At 45.7% G+C, this 19,986-nt stretch overlaps 3 protein-coding genes across 3 annotated transcripts in view; 2 read left to right on the forward strand and 1 right to left on the reverse strand.

The window, feature by feature from the left end:
- Positions 1-3,692: 3,692 nt before the first annotated feature.
- LOC307210988 (vomeronasal type-2 receptor 26-like) overlaps positions 3,693-19,986 on the forward strand; it is a gene marked incomplete at its 5' end in the record, with an annotated part of 266,099 nt that continues 249,805 nt past the window's right edge. Inside the window, 3 exons of the mRNA XM_079967185.1 lie at positions 3,693-3,839; positions 4,221-4,436; positions 6,224-6,451. Coding sequence (XP_079823311.1) covers positions 3,693-3,839; positions 4,221-4,436; positions 6,224-6,451 — 591 coding nt within the window. The remainder of the gene's footprint in view (positions 3,840-4,220; positions 4,437-6,223; positions 6,452-19,986) is intronic.
- LOC307209864 (vomeronasal type-2 receptor 26-like) lies at positions 6,550-14,681 on the forward strand (the record flags this gene model as incomplete). The annotated part of the gene is made up of 4 exons (XM_079965227.1): positions 6,550-6,636; positions 7,149-7,275; positions 8,548-9,456; positions 14,641-14,681. 4 exons carry the CDS (start codon positions 6,550-6,552, stop codon positions 14,679-14,681), a joined length of 1,164 nt encoding a protein of 387 aa, XP_079821353.1.
- On the reverse strand, positions 15,926-19,655 carry LOC307209865 (vomeronasal type-2 receptor 26-like; the record flags this gene model as incomplete). The annotated part of the gene is made up of 5 exons (XM_079965228.1): positions 15,926-16,965; positions 18,115-18,241; positions 18,553-18,774; positions 19,167-19,262; positions 19,641-19,655. 5 exons carry the CDS (start codon positions 19,653-19,655, stop codon positions 16,055-16,057), a joined length of 1,371 nt encoding a protein of 456 aa, XP_079821354.1. The 3' UTR covers positions 15,926-16,054.

Raw genomic sequence — 19,986 nt, forward strand, 5'->3', positions numbered from 1 at the left:
CTGATGTATTTACACGAGTAGAATGTGTGCTTTTATTTAAAATGCATCTCTAGGTTATTTGTGGGGCATAGGAATTCGTTCATTCCCACCCCCCCCCCAAAAAAAAACATTATAGTCCGGCCCCCAACAAGGTCTGAGGGAATGTGGACCGGCCCCCTGCTGAAAAAGTTTGCTAACCCCTGCCTTAAGATGTCCCTGAAAGCAGCCCTGTAAAGGGAAATTTCTTATGTTTATATGCTGGTAGCCACCTGGAGTGGCTGGGATAACCCAGCCAGATGGACAGGGTATGATGATGATGATGATGATGATGATGATGATGATGATGATAGAATAAAGGTAAAGGGACCATTAGGTCCAGTTGTGAACGACTCTAGGGTTGCAGTGCTCATCTCACTTTACTGGCCGAGGGAGCCGGCGTACAGCTTCCGGGTCATGTGGCCAGCATGACTAATCTGCTTCTGGAGAACCAGAGCAGCACATGGAAACGCCATTTGCCTTCCCGCTGGAGCGGTACCTATTTATCTACTTGCACTTCGACGTGCTTTGAAACTGCTTAGGCTGGCAGGAGCTGGGACTGAGCAACAGGAGCTCACCCCATCGCAGGGATTCGAACCGCCAACCTTCTGATCGGCAATCCCTAGGCTCTGTGGTTTAGACCACAGCGCCACCCGCGTCCCAATAGGATGTGTCTATTTTCATCGGAGAAATGTTGCAGGATATGTGGCAGGCTTAATTCTGTCTGCAGATCAGAGTTTCCTCATCACTGTCCTAAAAAGAAATCTTGATCCTGACTCTTGTGAATGTGTTTTTGCACCAAACTTTAGACATGTTCAGCTGCCTGCTCCATTATCCACCTGGAGTCCGGAGCCACATCTGCGAGCTTTTCTCCAGCCCTGCACCTGCGCATGGAGCCACACAGAGAGTTCATGATCTTGCACAGGGGGTGCGTCTTCCCCTTATAATTATGAAAATCATAGTGATTTTTCTCTTCTTCTCTGGAGCTTTGTCCAAAGATCTTCTTTAAGCTCACTGAAATAAGCATAAGAAATGAGAGCCAGGAAGGATGGGCGCATAAACATCTCCTGCCGCACCAGGAGCTTGGGCTGAGATTGAGGGCAGTTGCGTAGAAATCTCTTTGTGTGAGCTTGACTTACTACCACCCCCTTCTGATGGGAGATCTTGGCTGGGCTCCATCACCATTCGGAAAGACGTGCAAAAGCGATAGGCTTCATCTAGTAATTCTTTTGAGTTATCACAAGGTAGGAGGGCTTTCCAGGCAGACATAGCATGCTGGTGTTTCTTCTACTGCTGTGGCTTCCTTATGCAGACTGTGAGATGTCAAAGGTGAAATGCCCCTTAACTTTGGAGAGGGATCAGATTGACCCATTCAATTATTACAAGCCAGCAGACCACCTCATTGGTGGGGTCATTTCTCCCACAAGAGCGTTTCTTAATCCACACACCTTCAACGAATCTCCTTCCACCAGCTTTTCCAGGTAAGTCATTTTGTGGGGGTGGGATTGGTGTTGCTCCATTTTGTATTGATTTTATGAAGTCAGATGACCCCCAGCAACCAGGCTCTTTCTTGCTCCTACTAAATCCCTCTCTAGCCTTTGGAGGGAGCCTTTGAGGGTGTATCAGTGCTGAAGTGCAATTGATTTCATAGCCTGCTTTTCATATGTATATGTAATATGTATATTAGGCAAGGTTACATAGAAAAATATATTTTAGGTTTGAAAGAAACCATAGGAAAGGGTCCGAGAGCTGTAGAATTTTTGCCAAGTTCTGATGAACCTGGGTCACCTCTCCCTCTGAAACCGAATGGGGACCAGGGTCTGGGCCAGTGCTTTGAACCTTCCGCTTAAGGTAAAGGTAAAGGTACCCCTGCCCGTACGGGCCAGTCTTGACAGACTCTGGGGTTGTGCGCCCATCTCACTCAAGAGGCCAGGGGCCAGCGCTGTCCGGAGACACTTCCGGGTCACGTGGCCAGCGTGACATCGCTGCTCTGGCGAGCCAGAGCCGCACATGGAAACGCCGTTTACCTTCCCGCTGGTAAGCGGTCCCTATTTATCTACTTGCACCCGGAGGTGCTTTCGAACTGCTAGGTTGGCAGGCGCTGGGACCGAGCAGCGGGAGCGCACCCCGCCGCAGGGATTCGAACCGCCGACCTTTCGATCGGCAAGCCCTAGGCGCTGAGGCTTTAACCCACAGCGCCACCTGCGCCCCTAACCTTCTGCTTAGGTTCAGCCTAAGGATGGACCAATCTGTCAATTCTGGTTTCTCTCAGTTTCTCATTCTTCCTATCTCAGATTCCATTTTCAGCATGTCCACAGTACTTTACACACACACACACACACACACACACACACACACACACCATCAAGGATGTTTTGGCTGTTATGGTTGAGTGCTTTGGATCAGTGCTAGCATAAGTTAAATTCCAGAAATTAAATCCAGTTCATCTTGTCAAAAGAGCAAGAAATTAAATTTTTTAAAATATTCATTGAATGTGGGACGTATTTACATATATTTGCAGGAAATTAAAGACAAGATACTGGCAGATCCTCTCCTTCTTGTTTGCTGTTCAGGATATCAACCAGAATCCAAAGCTTTTACAAAACATCACCCTTGGCTACAGCTTCTGTGAGAACTTTTATAACAGCAGGGTGACATATGATGCCATGTTAGACCTGCTTTCTACGGGGCAGGTGAACGTTCCCAACTACAACTGTGGAAGACAAAATGACATTCTGGTTATCCTTGAAGGGGCTGATTCCCAAAACTCCATTCAGATTTCAAGCTTGTTGGGCATCTATAAAATCCCACAGGTGGGGATGGAGAGGGGGGAACTTTCTCCAGCCTGAGCCTAATTCCCCTTTGCCATCTTTCCAGAGAATCCAAAAACCGAGTGGGGTGGATATTAAGTGGAACTGGTGACAGGCATTCATTTTAAAAAGAGTATTGCACAGACCTGAGAGAGTTTTAACTCCTTCTGGTGGACAATCACCCTTTCTTTCCTCACATAGCCATTTCTACTCAAATGTTTTTTTCAGGGATTCAAAGCAATGGGACTCAGCTACATTAGTAAAAAAATAACGATTTGAATGTGTTATAAACATGCAACAGAAGATGGCGCCAGAGAGCAGAACATTTTTCTACGTGATTTTCCATAGGGTTTTCCCCCTTTTGTTATAACGATCTAATTTCTGACCTGTTTATAGAGTATTTTTTTTCATGTGTGTAGATCCACCCCAAGACAAAGGATTCTTTCAGAAATTTCAGAAATTTATTGCGGAACTGTAAGTTCTGTGTAGTGTCAACAAATATCATCCTCACCAACATGAGCACGATCTGGAACACCAGGGCACAGAATAAAATCACCCGGCACAAGCAATTGTGGGTGGAAACCATTCAGAAAATGAATATATTTCAGAAGATACTGTTTATTATGTATAGGAATCAAAAAAATATTGAGGAAATTAATGGATACATTAATATGAATGCAGATAATAGAAATTTTTATTTTCAATCTCCTCAGCATGGAAATTGCTTTTTCCACAACTGCCATACATTTGTTGGCAACAAAAAATAAAATAAAAACCACCCACTGATCTTCCTTCCCTTTCCAGGTCAGTTATGCTTTTGTTTCTCATGTTCTGAATGATAAGAGGCAGTTCCCTTTTTTTTACCGGATGGTCCCCAAAGAAGAAGCCCTGTACCCAGGGATTGTCAAGCTGCTCCATCACTTCAGATGGACCTTCATTGGCCTCCTTGCACCAGACACTGACAACGGAGTGAGGTTCATGAAGACCTTGAAGCCGGTGCTCATCAAAAGCGGTGTTTGTGTTGTCATCTCACAAATCTTCCCACAACTTAATACATTGAAAGAGAAGATCCATCATCTTCCGTTCCTCAAGTGGAGACAAGTTCATGTATTTGTTTACTATGTAGAAAAATCTTACATCTTAGAGGGAATATTACTTATACAAGGTTTATTTGACAAGGTGGTGAAACCCATTGTAGGAAACGTGTGGATCACAACAGCAATGTGGGACATTTACCTGGATGTAGTGTACTCTGACTTATCTTTCCAACACATCCACAGTATTTTCTCTTTCTTTTTGGAGACAAATAAATGGGCAAAATATGATGATTTTCTGCCCTTTTCCTCTGCTATTAAGAAGTTTTGTGAGGATGCTTTTAATTGCTCCTATTCAAAGGATGCATTCTCAGTGAAAGGCTGGACAAGATGCAGAGAGAGGGAGAAACTGGAGATGCCGCCTCAAGACCACCTGGAAGGAATCCTCTCTCTAGACAGCTACAGGATCTACAACACTGTCCAAGCTGTGGCACATGCCTTAAATGCTGCATATTCATCTAGATATAAACAGAAGGTGATGGACCGTATGGAAGTTCAAAGGCTGCAGCCATGGCAGGTATTCATTAGAATAATGGTGCTTCTTCATGCCTCCTTATAATATCCTTGGAGGTCACAGCCCCTCTGGTCACACCCACCATCTTTAGCACAACTCCTTCTACCGTGGCCCATTTGGAGTAAGTCGTCCTACCTCCTGCATTGAGTTCCATTCTGCAGGGAAGATGGTCTTGTGCAGGCTCTTCCTAAGCCTCCCTCCCTTCTCACTTGGGTGCTCCATTGGCACTGGCCTGGGCAAACTAAGCCCCAGCCTTTCTCCAAGGGTGTGTGTGTGTGTGTGTGTGTGTGTGTGTGTGTGTGTGTGTGTACGGGAGCCTTACTAAGTGTGTATGCATGCAACCAAGGAAATGGGGGCAATTGGCAGGGCCCCAGCTGGCTCCAGTCCACCGGCCAGTGTGCCGGGCGATCTCCAGTCCTTGGCATGACTCTGCGACTAGGGCACGCTACTCAGCAAAGTAAACGCTACACAAAAGAAGTGGCAGAAGCTGTGTGAGCATATTTACAAGCAGTTTATTCAGCATACATCAGGAAAAAAAGCAAACATGTCTGATCTCCTTCGTGTCCAAAGCACGACCGCTAAAGCAAAAGCTATACACAAGCGGAAGTACCCAGCAAGATGTGCTGGAGTGTAAACAGACATGTGACATACAACAATTCCACACGTCTGTTCTTAAGGTGGAACAGAATATCCCAACAGGCTACACATAAGCTCATTAGTGTAGAATTAGGTATACATGTGTAACATTTCTTGTGCCTTAATATTCTCATCCCATTAATTGGAATGGTCATTTCTATTTAGCAGGGTTTCTCAAATTTCTTTTTTATGCGGAGCATGGGATAGTCCACACCTGCATGTATGTGAAATTGTCTATGGCAGTGTTTCCCAACCTTGGGCCTCCAGCTGTTTTTGAACTACAATTTGCATCATCCCTGACCACTGGTCTTGCTAGCTAGGGATGATGGGAGTTGTAGTCCAAAAACAGCTGGAGGCCCAAGGTTGGGAAACACTGGTCTATGGCAGGCATGGCCAAACGTGGCCCTCCAGCTGTTTTGGGACTACAATTCCCATCATCCCTGACCACTGTTCCTGTTAGCTAGGGATGATGGGAGTTGTAGTCCCAAAACAGCTGGAGGGCCAAGTTTGGCCATGCCTGGACTATGGAGAACAACTTTGGTCTTTCCCATTCACGCAGTAGACATTCCCCTTTGGGTTGCAGTCTAAATACCTCTGTTCAAAAGAACACTGGAAATAGTTAAAAGCATGGTGGGAAAAGAAATGAAAGCTATTGTGATTCCTAAGCATGCACTTTTCAGCCTGGGGCACAACTTCTGGTGTAGAAATTTGAATGTGGTTTGCTTAGTGCAGTTCTCTGGTTTTCAGTACAGCTGAAGGATCAAAAGAATTTATCACCGTTCAGAAGCATACTGGAAACAGGAGGAAGAAAATAACTGAAAGTACCGAGGAAAATAGTGTGTGTGCAAAGGAGAGTAAAAGAACACCAAAACAAATGACCCTGTGTGGAGCTGTTTGAAGCCTGATTTCCCCCCAGTTTATCTGATTATCCCCATATCCCCAAATTTACAGTGGAAAAACATTAGGTTTGGTGTTGTTTGTGGGTGGACTATGCAGATTAAGTTTGAATGCAAGCAGCATGGGAATGCACAGTAGACTCCCTCAATGTTTAGAAAGACTCCAACTCTGAGTCAGAGGAGCTCTAAGCACGAAATGGGCTGAACTGGATAGTAACGAAGTTTCCCATATTCTAAATGTTGCTGTTTTAATTTTAGCTCCACCCTTTCCTGAGATACTCACAGTTTTACAATTCTTCCATGGACGGAGTATACTTGGATGAGAACGGGGAACTGGCAGCTGACTTGGACGTTGTGAACTGGGTGAAGTTTCCCAATCAGTCCATCCTAAGGGTGAAGTTTGGGAGTCTCGACAGACAGGGCTCCCCAAACCTGCAGCTCACCATCAACCAGGATGCCATTGTGTGGCCCAAATGGCTCAATCAGGTGGGGGAGATCATCTCTTTCATTTAATTGGGTTCCCTATCCCATAAGTTCCAATAAGGGTGCCAGGCTCTGTGTGGAGCTGCCTTCAAATGCATGCCATGTCCAAGGTCCAACATTTCTTCAAGACCTTATGGTGGTCCCCTGAGAAGCTGTGTAAATGGAGAGTCCAGCTATTGGGAAGGAAGGCAAATTTCAAGGGCGTAGATAATTTTAGTTACTAAATGAGGTGGCCAAATTTAGAGTATAAGAACACCCTCATATCTCTGAGAGCCAGTGTGGTGTAGTGGTTAAGAGCGATAGACTTGTAATCTGGGGAACCGGGTTCGCGTCTCCGCTCCTCCACATGCAGCTGCTGGGTGACCTTGGGCTAGTCACACTTCTCTGAAGTCTCTCAGCCCCACTCACCTCACAGTTTGTTGTGGGGGTGGAAGGGAAAGGAGAATGTTAGCTGCTTTAAGACTCCTTAGGGTAGTGATAAAGCGGGATATCAAATCCAAACTCCTCCTCCTCCTCCTCCTCCTCCTCCTCCTCCTCTTCTTCTTCTTCTTCTTCTTCTTCTTCTTCTTCTTCTTCTTCTTCTTCTTCTAGTATAGTGAGGTTTCCAGTAATGTTCTGACTGGTTGCATTTTCTGAAATGCACCAGAAAACCAGTTAGGCCTCCTGCAATTTCCTTAATGGCCTTTCTCTTTATGCTTAGACCTTGCCTTCTTCCAAGTGTGTGGAAAGTTGCCATCCCGGATTCATCAAAGTGGTTCAGGAAGGAAAACCACTCTGCTGCTATGACTGCATTCCCTGTTCAGAAGGGACCATCTCCATGCAGGAAGGTGGGTAACCATCTAGGAAAGGGACACCCTTGGGGAAGCTGACACAGATATCAAAGACATTTTTAAAGTGAAATTTATACCTGCCCAATGATTATAGTTCATGCACAAGTTGTACCTTGTTAGAGCACTCCTCTGCATTTCCTTATGTGTGCATAGATGCTTTCTTTCTTAGAGTCAAATTCCATGACATCTGGAAGCAAGCCTACACAGCATGGGGGGAAATCCTCAGAACTCACATTAGAAATGTCGGTGACTGCTCTCTGGTTTTGGGAAACCAATCCCTTCTGACTGAGGAGATTTCACCCCTCCCATATCCAAGAATCTCCTGATGAGTCTGTTGATTCTCCAGAGAGGAGGGGCGGTGTTCTGCTCTCTACTTATTCTGCTCCAGCACCACATCAAAGAGTCAGTCAGTCAGTGTGTCGGGGAGAGAGAGAGACTGAGTGTTAGAGATCATGTGTATAGATAAGGTTGCTGCTAAGAGCAGCTGCAGACACTCAGTGCAGTGCAGCATTCATTTATGCTTAGACCTCATATAGCTCTGTATATAGTTGTGTATTATAGTTGTAGATAGAATAAAGAAGATATTCTACAGAGCTCCTCTCCGAGTCGTTTATGCTCTGCTATACTCTGCTGTACTCTGCTGTGCGACGACTGTCTTCTTGTTGGAGTGAATCCGGTGCTCACAACTCTAAGCTGTGAGTCCACAGCACTTTGACCTGTTCCTGTGTGGAAGGTGGTCTCTGGAAGTGCTACCCAGCTCGCCTAGCCCAGTCGGGGCTGAAGTGTGTGAGTCCAGTTGGTGACACTGGCTCAAGGGCGATGCTGACACTGACATGTCACTCAGATGTTGAACTTTGACTCAGGAGACCGAAGTTTTGGCCTAAGTTTCATGTATTTCGTTATTGTTGCATATTTTAAATTAACACTAGAATGGGGTATTGCTTCTTGTAAAAAAACTTCATGAAACAAGAGTAGATAAATGCATAAATCAATAAAATCCTGCCAAGTCAGAAGCAGGGATAACTGACTGATGATAGACCACTCAATTTTTTGCACCGTGGTGCCTACTGTGTGGAATGCTCTCCCTGGTGAGATAATGATGTGCACCATCTGGGTGTTCTTTCATCACTATTGATGTATAGATAAATTTTGATTTGTTTAAACTGTGTTTTTTTATATTTTGTTCTGGTTTTTGTAAGCTGCACTGGGAATGTAGTGTGAATGGTAGAACAACAAAAACAGCAACAACAATAATTCTGTTCTTTGCAGATGCAAACCGTTGCATCACATGTCCAGAAGATCAACATCCAAACAAGGACCGAGATCAATGTGTCCCCAAGATTATCACCTTCCTTGCCTATGAAGAACCTTTGGGGATCCTCCTGACTTCATTTGCCCTCTTTATGTCCTTAACCACAGGCCTTGTGTTAGGAATCCTAATGAAATACACAGAAACTCCCATCGTCAAAGCCAACAACCGGGACCTCTCCTTCATCCTCCTCATCTCTCTCCTGCTTTCCTTTTTGTCCTCCTTCCTCTTCATTGGCCAGCCAAGGGGAGGGATCTGCCTCTTCCGACAAACAGCCTTTAGCATCATCTTCTCGGTTGCTGTCTCTTCTGTGTTGGCAAAAACAATCACTGTGGTGCTGGCCTTCCAGGCCACAAAACCAGGGAACAAGGTGAGGAGATGGCTGGGGAAGGGTTTGGCCAATTACATTGTCATTTCGTGTTCCAGTTTCCAAGTTCTCATCTGCACCATCTGGCTCGGGACCTTTCCCCCATTCCCAGACTCTGACATGCGCTCCCAGCCTGGAGGGATCATCCTGAAATGCAACGAAGGGTCTGTGGCCATGTTCTATGGTGCCCTTGGCTACATGGGCTTCCTGGCTGCCATCTGCTTCACGGTGGCTTTCCTAGCCAGGAAGCTGCCTGACTCATTCAATGAAGCCAAGCTGATCACCTTCAGCATGCTGGTCTTTTGCAGTGTTTGGGTGTCCTTTGTGCCCACCTACCTGAGCACCAGGGGGAAGTATATGGTGGCCGTGCAGGTCTTCTCTATCTTGGTCTCCAGTGCTGGGCTTCTGGGCTGCATCTTTATTCCAAAATGCTACATTATTGTGCTTAGACCTGATCTGAACACAAAGGAGCATCTACAGGTAAAAATCAAATCAAAAGATGGTATGTGATAGTTCCTGTATGAAAATGGCGTCACAACACTGCAATGGCTACAGACCTTTTTTCTTGGTGATTTACATGTTGGTTGAATTCAAGAGTGTGTTATGCTGAACGTTCCATCCTGCACAACCATATCCCTCTCTCTTCACCCTGTTCACATACCCAAGCCTACGATATGAGAAGTGCTCTCTCTGTAGTGTCAAAGCCACTGTCATCTCCCGTAAAAAATGTTGTCTATCTCTCTCTCTCTCTTTTTGCCAAATTAAAAAAAAATAAAAGAAAAAAAAATTCCCTCCAGTAGCACCTTAAAGACCAACTAAGTTAGTTCTAGGTATGAGCTTTTGTGTGCATGCACACTTCTTCAGATACACTGAAACAGAAGTCACCAGACCCTTCTATATAGTGAGAAGGTGGGGAGGGGTATTACTCAGAAGGGTGGTGGGAATGGGTGATTGGCAGATAGCTGTGATGAGCATGTAGACGACTCTTAACGACTGCAATAGGTCTTACAGGAAAAAGCAAGGGGTGAGAAGGTGAAAAATGGCTTTGTCATGTATAATGAGATAAGAATCCAATGTCTTTGTTCAGACCAGGTCTCTCCATGGTTTTAAGTTTGGTAATAAGTTGCAATTCAGCAGCTTCTCTTTCCAGTCTATTTCTGAAATTCCTTTGTAATAGAACAGCTACTTTGAGATCTTGTATAGAATGTCCTGGGAGATTGAAGTGTTCTCCTACTGGTTTCTCTGTCTTGTGATTCCTGATGTCGGATTTATGTCCGTTTATCCTTTGGCGTAAGGTTTGGCCTGTTTGTCCAATATAGAGAGCTGAAGGACACTGTTGGCATTTGATGGCATACACAATGTTAGACGATGAGCAATTAAATAGTCCTGAGATGGTATGTGTGATGTTGTTGGGGCCAGTAATGATGTTGTCCGGGTGTATGTGGCAGCAAAGTTGGCATCTGGGTTTATTGCAGGCTCTGGTGCCAGTGTCCGTGTTAAGTCTGGTAGTAGTATTATTGTGGGTTAGGGGTTGTTTAAGATTGGGTGGCTGTCTGTAGGCAATGAAAGGTCTTCCTCCCTTCTTTCTCAAGCTCTGGGAGGTGTCCTTCAGCTCTCTATATTGGACAAACAGGCCAAACCTTACGCCAAAGGATAAACGGACATAAATCCGACATCAGGAATCACAAGACAGAGAAACCAGTAGGAGAACACTTCAATCTCCCAGGACATTCTATACAAGATCTCAAAGTAGCTGTTCTATTACAAAGGAATTTCAGAAATAGACTGGAAAGAGAAGCTGCTGAATTGCAACTTATTACCAAACTTAAATCTAGGGACGCGGGTGGCGCTGTGGGTAAAAGCCTCAGCGCCTAGGGCTTGCCGATCGAAAGGTCGGCGGTTCGAATCCCCGCGGCGGGGTGCGCTCCCGCTGCTCGGTCCCAGCGCCTGCCAACCTAGCAGTTCGAAAGCACCCCTGGGTGCAAGTAGATAAATAGGGACCGCTTACCAGCGGGAAGGTAAACGGCGTTTCCGTGTGCGGCTCTGGCTCGCCAGAGCCGCAATGTCACGCTGGCCACGTGACCCGGAAGTGTCTCCGGACAGCGCTGGCCCCTGGCCTCTTAAGTGAGATGGGCGCACAACCCCAGAGTCTGTCAAGACTGGCCCGTATGGGCAGGGGTACCTTTACCTTTACCTTTACCAAACTTAAAACCATGGAGAGACCTGGTCTTAACAAAGACATTGGATTCTTATCTCATTATACATGACAAAGCCATTTTTCACCTTCTCACCCCTTGCTTTTTCCTGTAAGACCTATTGCAGTCGTTAAGAGTCGTCTACAGGCTCATCACAGCTATCTGCCAATCACCCATTCCCACCACCCTTCTGAGTAATACCCCTCCCCACCTTCTCACTATATAGAAGGGTCTGGTGACTTCTGTTTCAGTGTATCTGAAGAAGTGTGCATGCACACGAAAGCTCATACCTAGAACTAACTTAGTTGGTCTTTAAGGTGCTACTGGAAGGAATTTTTTTTCTTTTATTTTGTTTTGACTATGGCAGACCAACACGGCTACCTACCTGTAACTTTGCCAAATTAGTTTTCCAAATTTTAACCAATCAATACCAAATTACATCAGATTTAATACATTTCCCCCAATAAGCTGACTTCCCACTTTTCTTCCTAGATGTGTCCTACTTTCCCCCGTTCATTGCTTTATATTACAAATTTATATTCCAATTAACATTTCAAACCTTATATCAATCTTAATTTTCACATTTTACAATTTAATTTCTTCTCTCTTTCCCCTTTCCCCTCAGCTGTCTGGTTTTCAATTTCTGCTCGTATACTTAACAATATCTTATTCCCTTATACAGCAAAACCAGAAACAAATGAGGTCTCCCAGCTCCTTGCCTCTCCACCTTAAATCCTTACTTCTTGTTTCTATACTAATTCTCTTTGTTTTCATCTTGTGTGTGTATTGATCTGGGCCCATCCTTTCCACTACTGTTCCTCTTTCTTTCTGTCTCCAGCCTGAGCTCTTTTTGACTCTGGCTGGAGTTGCCGCTCCTGTTTGAGGAGTGGAGGGATTTTCTCACCCTTTGTCTGGACTGACCCTAGCTCTCTCCTGACTTCTTCTTTTTTTAACATGGCAGAACAGTTCTGGGCCCAACAGTGGGGAATCCAACCCAGAGCACACCTGGCAGGCCCTCTGACACATGTAAGGCAGGGGACAACTTTTAAATAAATACATGGATTGATATTTAATCTGCAAATAGCAGCTGGTGGAGGGCAGGGCTAAGGATACACTGTCTAGCTCACAAACCCCTGCAAGTGGGCCAAGAGAGATACACATTTGACCCCTGGCAAAGAGGAGAGGGAGATGGAGAGGCCCTTGCGAAGGGATCTGAAAAAGGGAATATTCTGACGGTGGTAACTGAGGAATTCTTTATCGATTTCACAATTCTGTGATTCAGAAATAAGGCCAATATTGATATGAATGCGAGAGTACAGTCTGATGCCAAAATTGGTAGGAACCACTTTAGGAGGAACCTGAGTGTATACTCGCCACCAGGGTAAAAGGCGAGCTTCTGCACACACAGTAAAAAAAAATCTCAGGTTAAGTAACTGTTTTCAAGGACTGTGGCTGAGTGAAAAGATGGTGAGATGCTGGGATAACAGAAGGTGGCATAAGATGGCACATATATCCTATATAGGGTGTGTGTTAACAGATATGCACCCACAGACTATTTTGTACTTCAGTATGTCATGTAATGCATTACTGAATAAAGTCTGACCAGTTGGGAATTTGGTGTGAACCTTAGTAATGAACCCCCAATGGAATTGTCTCCCACATATCCCACGACGGGGAACCAATTTTCCTGCAGAGAGCTCCATTCCCTTTGGGGATGCTCCACCTGTCAGCTCTAAGCCATGCTGGAGTCAGTTGTGGCCAGTGGCATAGCCAGAATTGAACGGACCACACTTTCTTGCTCTTGTTGCAAACCGCAGAGCCAGAGGAGAGCTTGTGTGAGTCGTGAGATGCAGGAATTCCAAAGAAGGATGTCAAAAACTCCAGAGTGATCAGTTCTAGTGCCTTTATTAAGAAAAGTATAGGTTTACAGCGATGCAGCCTGCCAGTTCTTCCTCGCACTCACTTGTGCGGGATGGACACCGCAAGCAAGAAGATGCACACCCAAGCTAAAGATCAAAGCAGCATACCCCAGCCACCTGACCAGGAGGGTGAAGCTGTCAAACAACCAAACATTACCGTTTCCCTTTCTGGTCTCAGAGCTCAGCACCCCAAACCCTCAGATAAGCTCTCTTGACATAATATGCTGGAGACAGTTCTCTAGTAACACTTCTTTATTAAAGCAACAAGACTAAAACCTAAGGAGGGGAGAGCTACATTTATAGGGACAGGGAACTAGCTAGAAAGGATACATTTTGGAGGGAACAATATCAGGCAATCACAGTCCTGCCTTTTGGAGGAAACCAATAAGACAGAGGATCCAAATACAGCAGCTTAAATGAACCAATAGTAGCTGTACCCTCTGGAACCAAAAGGCAGTTACTTTACCCTAATGCAAATACAGACAATAATAATACAGATATAAAATCCTTTGACTCAATACACAACAATTAGTATGCTTCAAAGCAAGTGACAATAAACACATATGAGCTCAGTGCTATAACCACTACCAATTAATTGGCGGGGGTTTGGGTTATCTTGAGTACCAATATGGCGTTTGCAGAGCTTCCAGAACAATTCACCTCTGGTTCAGCACAGTTCTCTCTTCCTCTCAACCCAGGCCTGAACTGGGGATCAGAGAAGTATCTGAGATGTCCGGGGAGAACAAGGAGGTTGCCGAGTCTCTAGGCAGTGATGGGCAGGGGCATACCTAGGGATTGGTCAAAGGCCTGGAAACGATGCCTTATGAGGAACGGCTAAGGGAGCTGGGCATGTTTAGCCTGGAGAAGAGGAGGTTAAGGGGTGATATGATAGGCATGTTCAAATATATAAAAGGATGTCACATAGAGGAGGGAGAAAGGTTGTTTTCTGCTGCTCCAGAGAAGCGGACACGGAGCAATGGTTCCAAACTACAAGAAAGAAGATTCCACCTAAACATTAGGAAGAACTTCCTGATCGTAAGAGCTGTTCGACAGTGGAATTTGCTGCCCAGGAGTGCGGTGGAGTCTCCTTCTTTGGAGGTCTTTAAGCAGAGGCTTGACAACCATATGTCAGGAGTGCTCTGATGGTGTTTCCTGCTTGGCAGGGGGTTGGACTCGATGGCCCTTGTGGTCTCTTCCAACTCTATGATTCTATGATTCTATGGATTGGCCATGTTGGCTCTTGACAAGGGCATAGGCTCTAGAGGGTGCAAAAATCACGTCTCTCCACTCTGGCTTGGAGCAGCTTGGTGCTTGTGTGATCCCCAGTTGCATCTCTGCTGCTCTGGCTGGCCAGATAAGACACACAGGCTCCTCTCCCAAGAGTGCAAGGGACAGGGGGTGCCAATACATCTCCTTGGCAAGGGTGCAAGGGAGTATAGATACGCCTTGGGTGGTGGATGAGGGCTGAAGCTAGCAGTGGGCAGGACAGATGGAAAAACAGTTGAGTCACCCCTCTTCACTTTTACTTTCTCCCTCCCTCCTTTCTCCTTCTCCCTCTTCCTCTCTACCCAGTATGCCTAGGGGGCGAGGCCCAGACTTACCAGCCCTACTGAAGAGGTTCCTCCTGGGGCCGGAGGAACATCGCCCAGCTATTGTTTCATTGTTTTAATATGCTGTAAACTGCTTTGAGATTTTTATTAAAAATATAAAGTGGTATAGAAATTTAAAAAATAAAAAATAAATATGCTGTCACCTGTAGGGGGCTTTTGAACTCAGGCTAAGGGCAGCAAACCTAGACAGCATCTTAAAAAGCAGAGACATCACCTTGCCAACAAAGGTCCGTATAGTTAAAGCTATGGTTTTCCCGGTAGTGATGTATGGAAGTGAGAGCTGGACCACAAAGAAGGCTGATCGCCGAAGAATGGATGCTTTTGAATTATGGTGCTGGAGGAGACTCTTGAAAGTCCCATGGACTGCAAGAAGATCAAACGTATCCATTCTTAAGGAAATCAGCCCTGAGTGCTCACTGGAAGGACAGATCGTTAAGCTGAGGACGAGATGGTTGAACAGTGTTCTCGAAGCTACCAGCATGAGTTTGACCAAACTGCGGGAGGCAGTGGAAGACAGGACTGCCTGGCGTGCTCTGGTCCATGGGGTCACAAAGAATCGGACACGACTAAACGACTAAACAACAACAACAAAGGGCTGCATGCAATTAACTGGGGGCTGATGTGTTCACAGGACTACAGGCTGACCACCCCTGATTGCAGGCTACCCCTAAACAGCCATGGGCATGCCATCTCTGGAAGCTCCTCTGAGAGCATGGTGGTGTTGGTTTTTCCCAGTTGTGAGATTATTGATTATAATAGATAATTATCTGTTTGTGACACCATCCCTGCAGTTGCGGCAAAGAACAAGGGGTTAAAGTCCCCTTATCCACCAATCAGGTTCTCAAACTAGTTTAGGCCCCAGTGTTGATCTGATATTTAAAGGGAAACAAAACAGTGGCAGGTTATAGCTACATCTGCAAGATAGCTGCTGGAAATTTAATCTTCCCAAGGATCAAGTTCCCAAGGATGGAGCTTTTGGTTCAGAATTCTGCTGATTCATCTTGGGTTCAAAACATATATAGGACTACAAAACCAATTTTCTTTCTTTCACTATGTTTATTGAATGAACAAAACAAAAAGAATAAGAAAAGATACACAAGATTTGCAAGATTTTTCAGGAATAATAATAATAATAATAATAATAATAATAATAATAATTTATTTATACCCCACCCATCTGGCTGGGTTTTCCCAGCCACTCTGGGCGGCTTTCAACAGAATATTAAAATGCAATAGTCTATTAAACATTAAAAGCTTCCCTAAACAGAGCTGCCTTCAGGTGTCTTGTAAAAGTCTGGTAGTTAAACCTGATCACATTAGCTAAAGAATAATTCAACAAGCTTCTTTGTATAGGAAGTTATGAGTTATTTAGTTTCTTAAGCTCCTTGATATTTTTTTCTTATTAGATGCTCCCTGCTGTTGAGGTTGGGTCTCAGGAGAATAATGTAGCATTTGGGGAGAAAGATGCAACCGAAGAGACCAGCACCAGAGGCCAAGATGGAGAAGATCTCCACGGCCACCATGAACTTCCCTTTGGTGCTCAGGTAGGTTGGGACGAAGGAGACCCAAACACTGCAAAAGACCAGCATGCTGAAGGTGATAAATTTGGCCTCGTTAAAGCTGTCAGGCAACTTCCTAGCTGGGAAGGCTACCATGAAGCTGATGAGGGCCAGGAAACCCATGTAACTCAGGACAGAGTAAAACATGGTGACAGAGCCTTCATTGCATTCCACTACAACCTCCACAGCCATGGAATAGAAATCCAGGTTTGGGAACGGGGGAGAGGTTGCCAGCCAAATGGCACAGATAACTGCTTGAATGAGGGAACAGACCAGGACAATGGTGCTTGCTAATTGTGTCTTCAAGAGTTTTCTGGCCACGTTTCCTGGCTTGGTGGCCATGAAGGCCAGAACTACCGTGACGGTTTTTGCCAAAATGGAAGAAATGGCAACAGAGAAGGTGATTCCAAAAGCCATTTGCCGGAGAAGACAGGTGACTTTTTTGGGTCGACCAATGAAGAGGAAGGAGCAGAGGAAGCAGAGCAGGAGGGAGACAAGGAGGATGTAAGTGAGGTTGCGGTTATTGGCTCTGACGATTGGGGTGTCCTTGTTTTTTATGAAGGTTACCAGGATTAGAGAGGTGATTAGAGAGAGGAAAAGAGCCAGAGAAGCTAAAACAAATCCCAAAGCCTCGTGATACGAAAGGAAGTTGATTTTCTTGGCAATACACTGGTCTTGGTCCTTGCTTGGGTATTGATCTTCTGGGCACTGGGCACAGTTAGCGGCATCTGGAATTAGCAAGCACTGAGTATCTCTAATATAGCTTTATTTTCACACACACACAGAGACACAAACACACACCAGGCTGGTGTACATGGTAGGTGGGGATGGCAGGAGAAGAAATCAGAGGTGTAGACCCTCGTTATAAATATTCTTGTGTGTTGGCCTCCATCTTATTGCTCAAAATCTCTGGGATTCTGCTCTATTTTGACCTTTTATTGCAAAAGATCAGAATCTTAAAAGTTACAAAACACATTTTTTGAGACAGGGGAGCAAGCTGCAAAGGAACTTAGAACTGCAAAGTTACTTAGAACTATAGCAAATCCTACACGTTGCAATTCTGGAATACGTTTTGAAAATTCTTCTAGTTACAGCGAAATTCAGGGGGATGTGGAGGCCAGCAGGGCAGAAAGAAGTCTGCACTAGCCTATTATGGTTACCAGATTTTTTTTAAAGCTGAGTAGCAACAGGGAGTCAGTAGTGGGGATGGTGAGGCAAAAAACCCTGGGCTCAAGCACACATGCATATTGTGTAAAGGTGCGAAGTCCTTCTTTCGCACCCGTGAAACATAAATGCGCAGAGTTTTTTAAAAACTGGGTAACGGCTGGCTGCCTGCAACTCCCAAGCCTCCCCCAATCAGTCAAAACAAAGGGGGAAGGGGGCAGGAATTCTGTACTGCCGGACAACCCCGGTTCCCCTTCGGCAGTGGTGGCAGAAGTGGCAGTCAGCAGCCCAGAGCCAGCTTGGTAGCGCAGTTGGCTCTGGCTGGTTTCAGGAGCTGCCCACTGCCGTGGCGCCTGCCATTTTTCCTTACTGGAAGTCCCCATATGATGTGTTGTGCACAAGACACATCATATGGGGACTTCCGGCAAGAAAAAATGGCGGGTGCCACACCAGCGAGCAGCAAGCAGCTCCTGAAACCAGCCAGAGCCAACTTGCTACCAAGCTGGCTCTGGGCTGCTGAGGCTTGCCACTGCCCTGTTTCCTGGGCATAGATTTGAATATCTGGGGACATTCCGGGGATGGAATTTGTCCGGGGACAGATTTGGAAATCCGAGGACTGTCCCCGGGAACCGGGGACATCTGGTAACCCTACCTTAACTCTACCTGGACATTCAACTTCTGCACTGTAGAATAGGGTTCAGGGTTGGAACTACCTGTCTGGTTAGAAAAAGTCCCTTCTGGACAGCGAATGCACACATTACAGCAAACCGGCTTCCCTTCTGGAATTTTTCTCCTTTGCCCTGGAGAGCAGATCTTTGCACAGCTTGCAGAAGGTGGCGTCTAAGAAAGGCAGATATAATGAAAGGTTTTCTGCATGGATAGAATTGTTTTAAGCAGGACTTGGAGGTCTTCAAAAGTGGCCCCCTCTTTGCATGCTGGAAATGATGATAAATGTAGGTAAGAGGGTCAAAGCTATTTTGAACCACTGCATGGAGCAAGGTTGGGAAACCTGTGCCTCCCCCCCCCCGACAAAAGATTCCCAGATTACATCTCCCATCATCCCTAACCATTGGCCCTGTTGGTTGGAGCTGACGGGCATTCAAGTCCATCATGCTCTAATTCTTTCACAAGCTCTGGGACATTCACTCCACCTTGCTAGACCACACAATTGTATCTGGGTTAATGATGAAGTCTTTGCCCCGTGGGGCTCCTGGATCCATCCTCCCAACTTTCACTAAAGCTGTTGACTCGTTTCGGAAATAGATCCAGTTGAGAAGATCATAGCCAGAAGATCCCACCACACTGTTGTCCGTGAAAGATACTTCATCTCCAGCACTGTTGTTAAATCGGATGTTCCTCAAAAAGGAGAGAATCTGAGGAACAAAGGAGGGGAGAGGTTTAGATAACATAGTGACTCTGCTCAGCCTTGACCTATTGGAACGGTATTTGGAGGGGAGGGGGTATTATTTTTTTCTAGTCTTTTGTTGAGTTTAAGACCATTTCCTCGAGGGGAACAATTTTGCCTGATGAAGGGAGCCTGAGACAGGCGTATCTTCCATATTCAACTAAGTCATTCTAGCAGAAGCCACAGGAAAGATTCCTACTAGACCACGGGACTTGCCCTCTCCTCCTCATGCACCATTGCACCCTCCCCAGATCTGTTCTAAAGGGTCGTGAGAACCCCCAAAACAGTGTACGGAGGAAGGAGAGGCAAGATCATTATTTTTGACAAGCAGAAATGTGGTTGGGACACCCCTGTTTGTACCTTTCCCAGGATCCAGCTCCTGACTCTCTTGATCACTGGTCCCTTCCTCCTGTTCAGATATTCATTGAGGCCCTCATTAGCCGCAGCCCCAAATAGCTGGAAAGTGCAAGTAATGGTTGCTTTTCATGGCTGGTGTCTACTTGCTATAACACAACCCACATGCTTGGGTGGGAGCAGAATGCAGTTAGATTTGTAGCCCGGAAAAGGAAAAGATAACAGGTGTTATCTGTCAGGCCTTCAGCCTACACTTGAGTAGGACCCTGGCAGAGACCCATGCCTGACTGGCATGTTCTCTCCCTCCTGGTCTTTCGTTCATGAGCTTCAAAAGCTTTCTTCAGCCCGAACATCACAGTGACCGATGCCAACCGACACCAGCACATTTAGGGATCTGCAGAGTTTGTGCATCATGCGCGTGACAGACCTCAGCAACTCAGCATTTTGGCTAATCTACTTTATTTACAGATAAACACACACAGAGCACTGCAACATGGCTCGTTCTCTCTAGACACATCTAAAGAAAGATGTTACCTGCCATGGCTGAATAGCCAGAGGTTTCTTGCCCTCCCGCATCATGGCACGAGTGGGTCTCAATGAGTACATGGCATGTAAAGCGTGTGCCACGGAGTAGATGGCATTGTACATGGTATAGCTGTGGCCAGTCATTCTCGTTTCAAACACAGAGGGCGGCAGGTCCTCTAGTTTCTCCTTCCCTGTACACCTTCTCTTGCTAGAAGTTTGACCTGCTATCGGAAACCAGCAGTTAAATGCCATTTGCCACCAGTTTCGGAGAAAGACATCCCGCTCGGGCCGGGCTGGATTT

The sequence above is a fragment of the Podarcis cretensis genome (assembly GCF_951804945.1).
Source record: "Podarcis cretensis genome assembly, chromosome: 2".
NCBI lineage: Eukaryota > Metazoa > Chordata > Lepidosauria > Squamata > Lacertidae > Podarcis > Podarcis cretensis.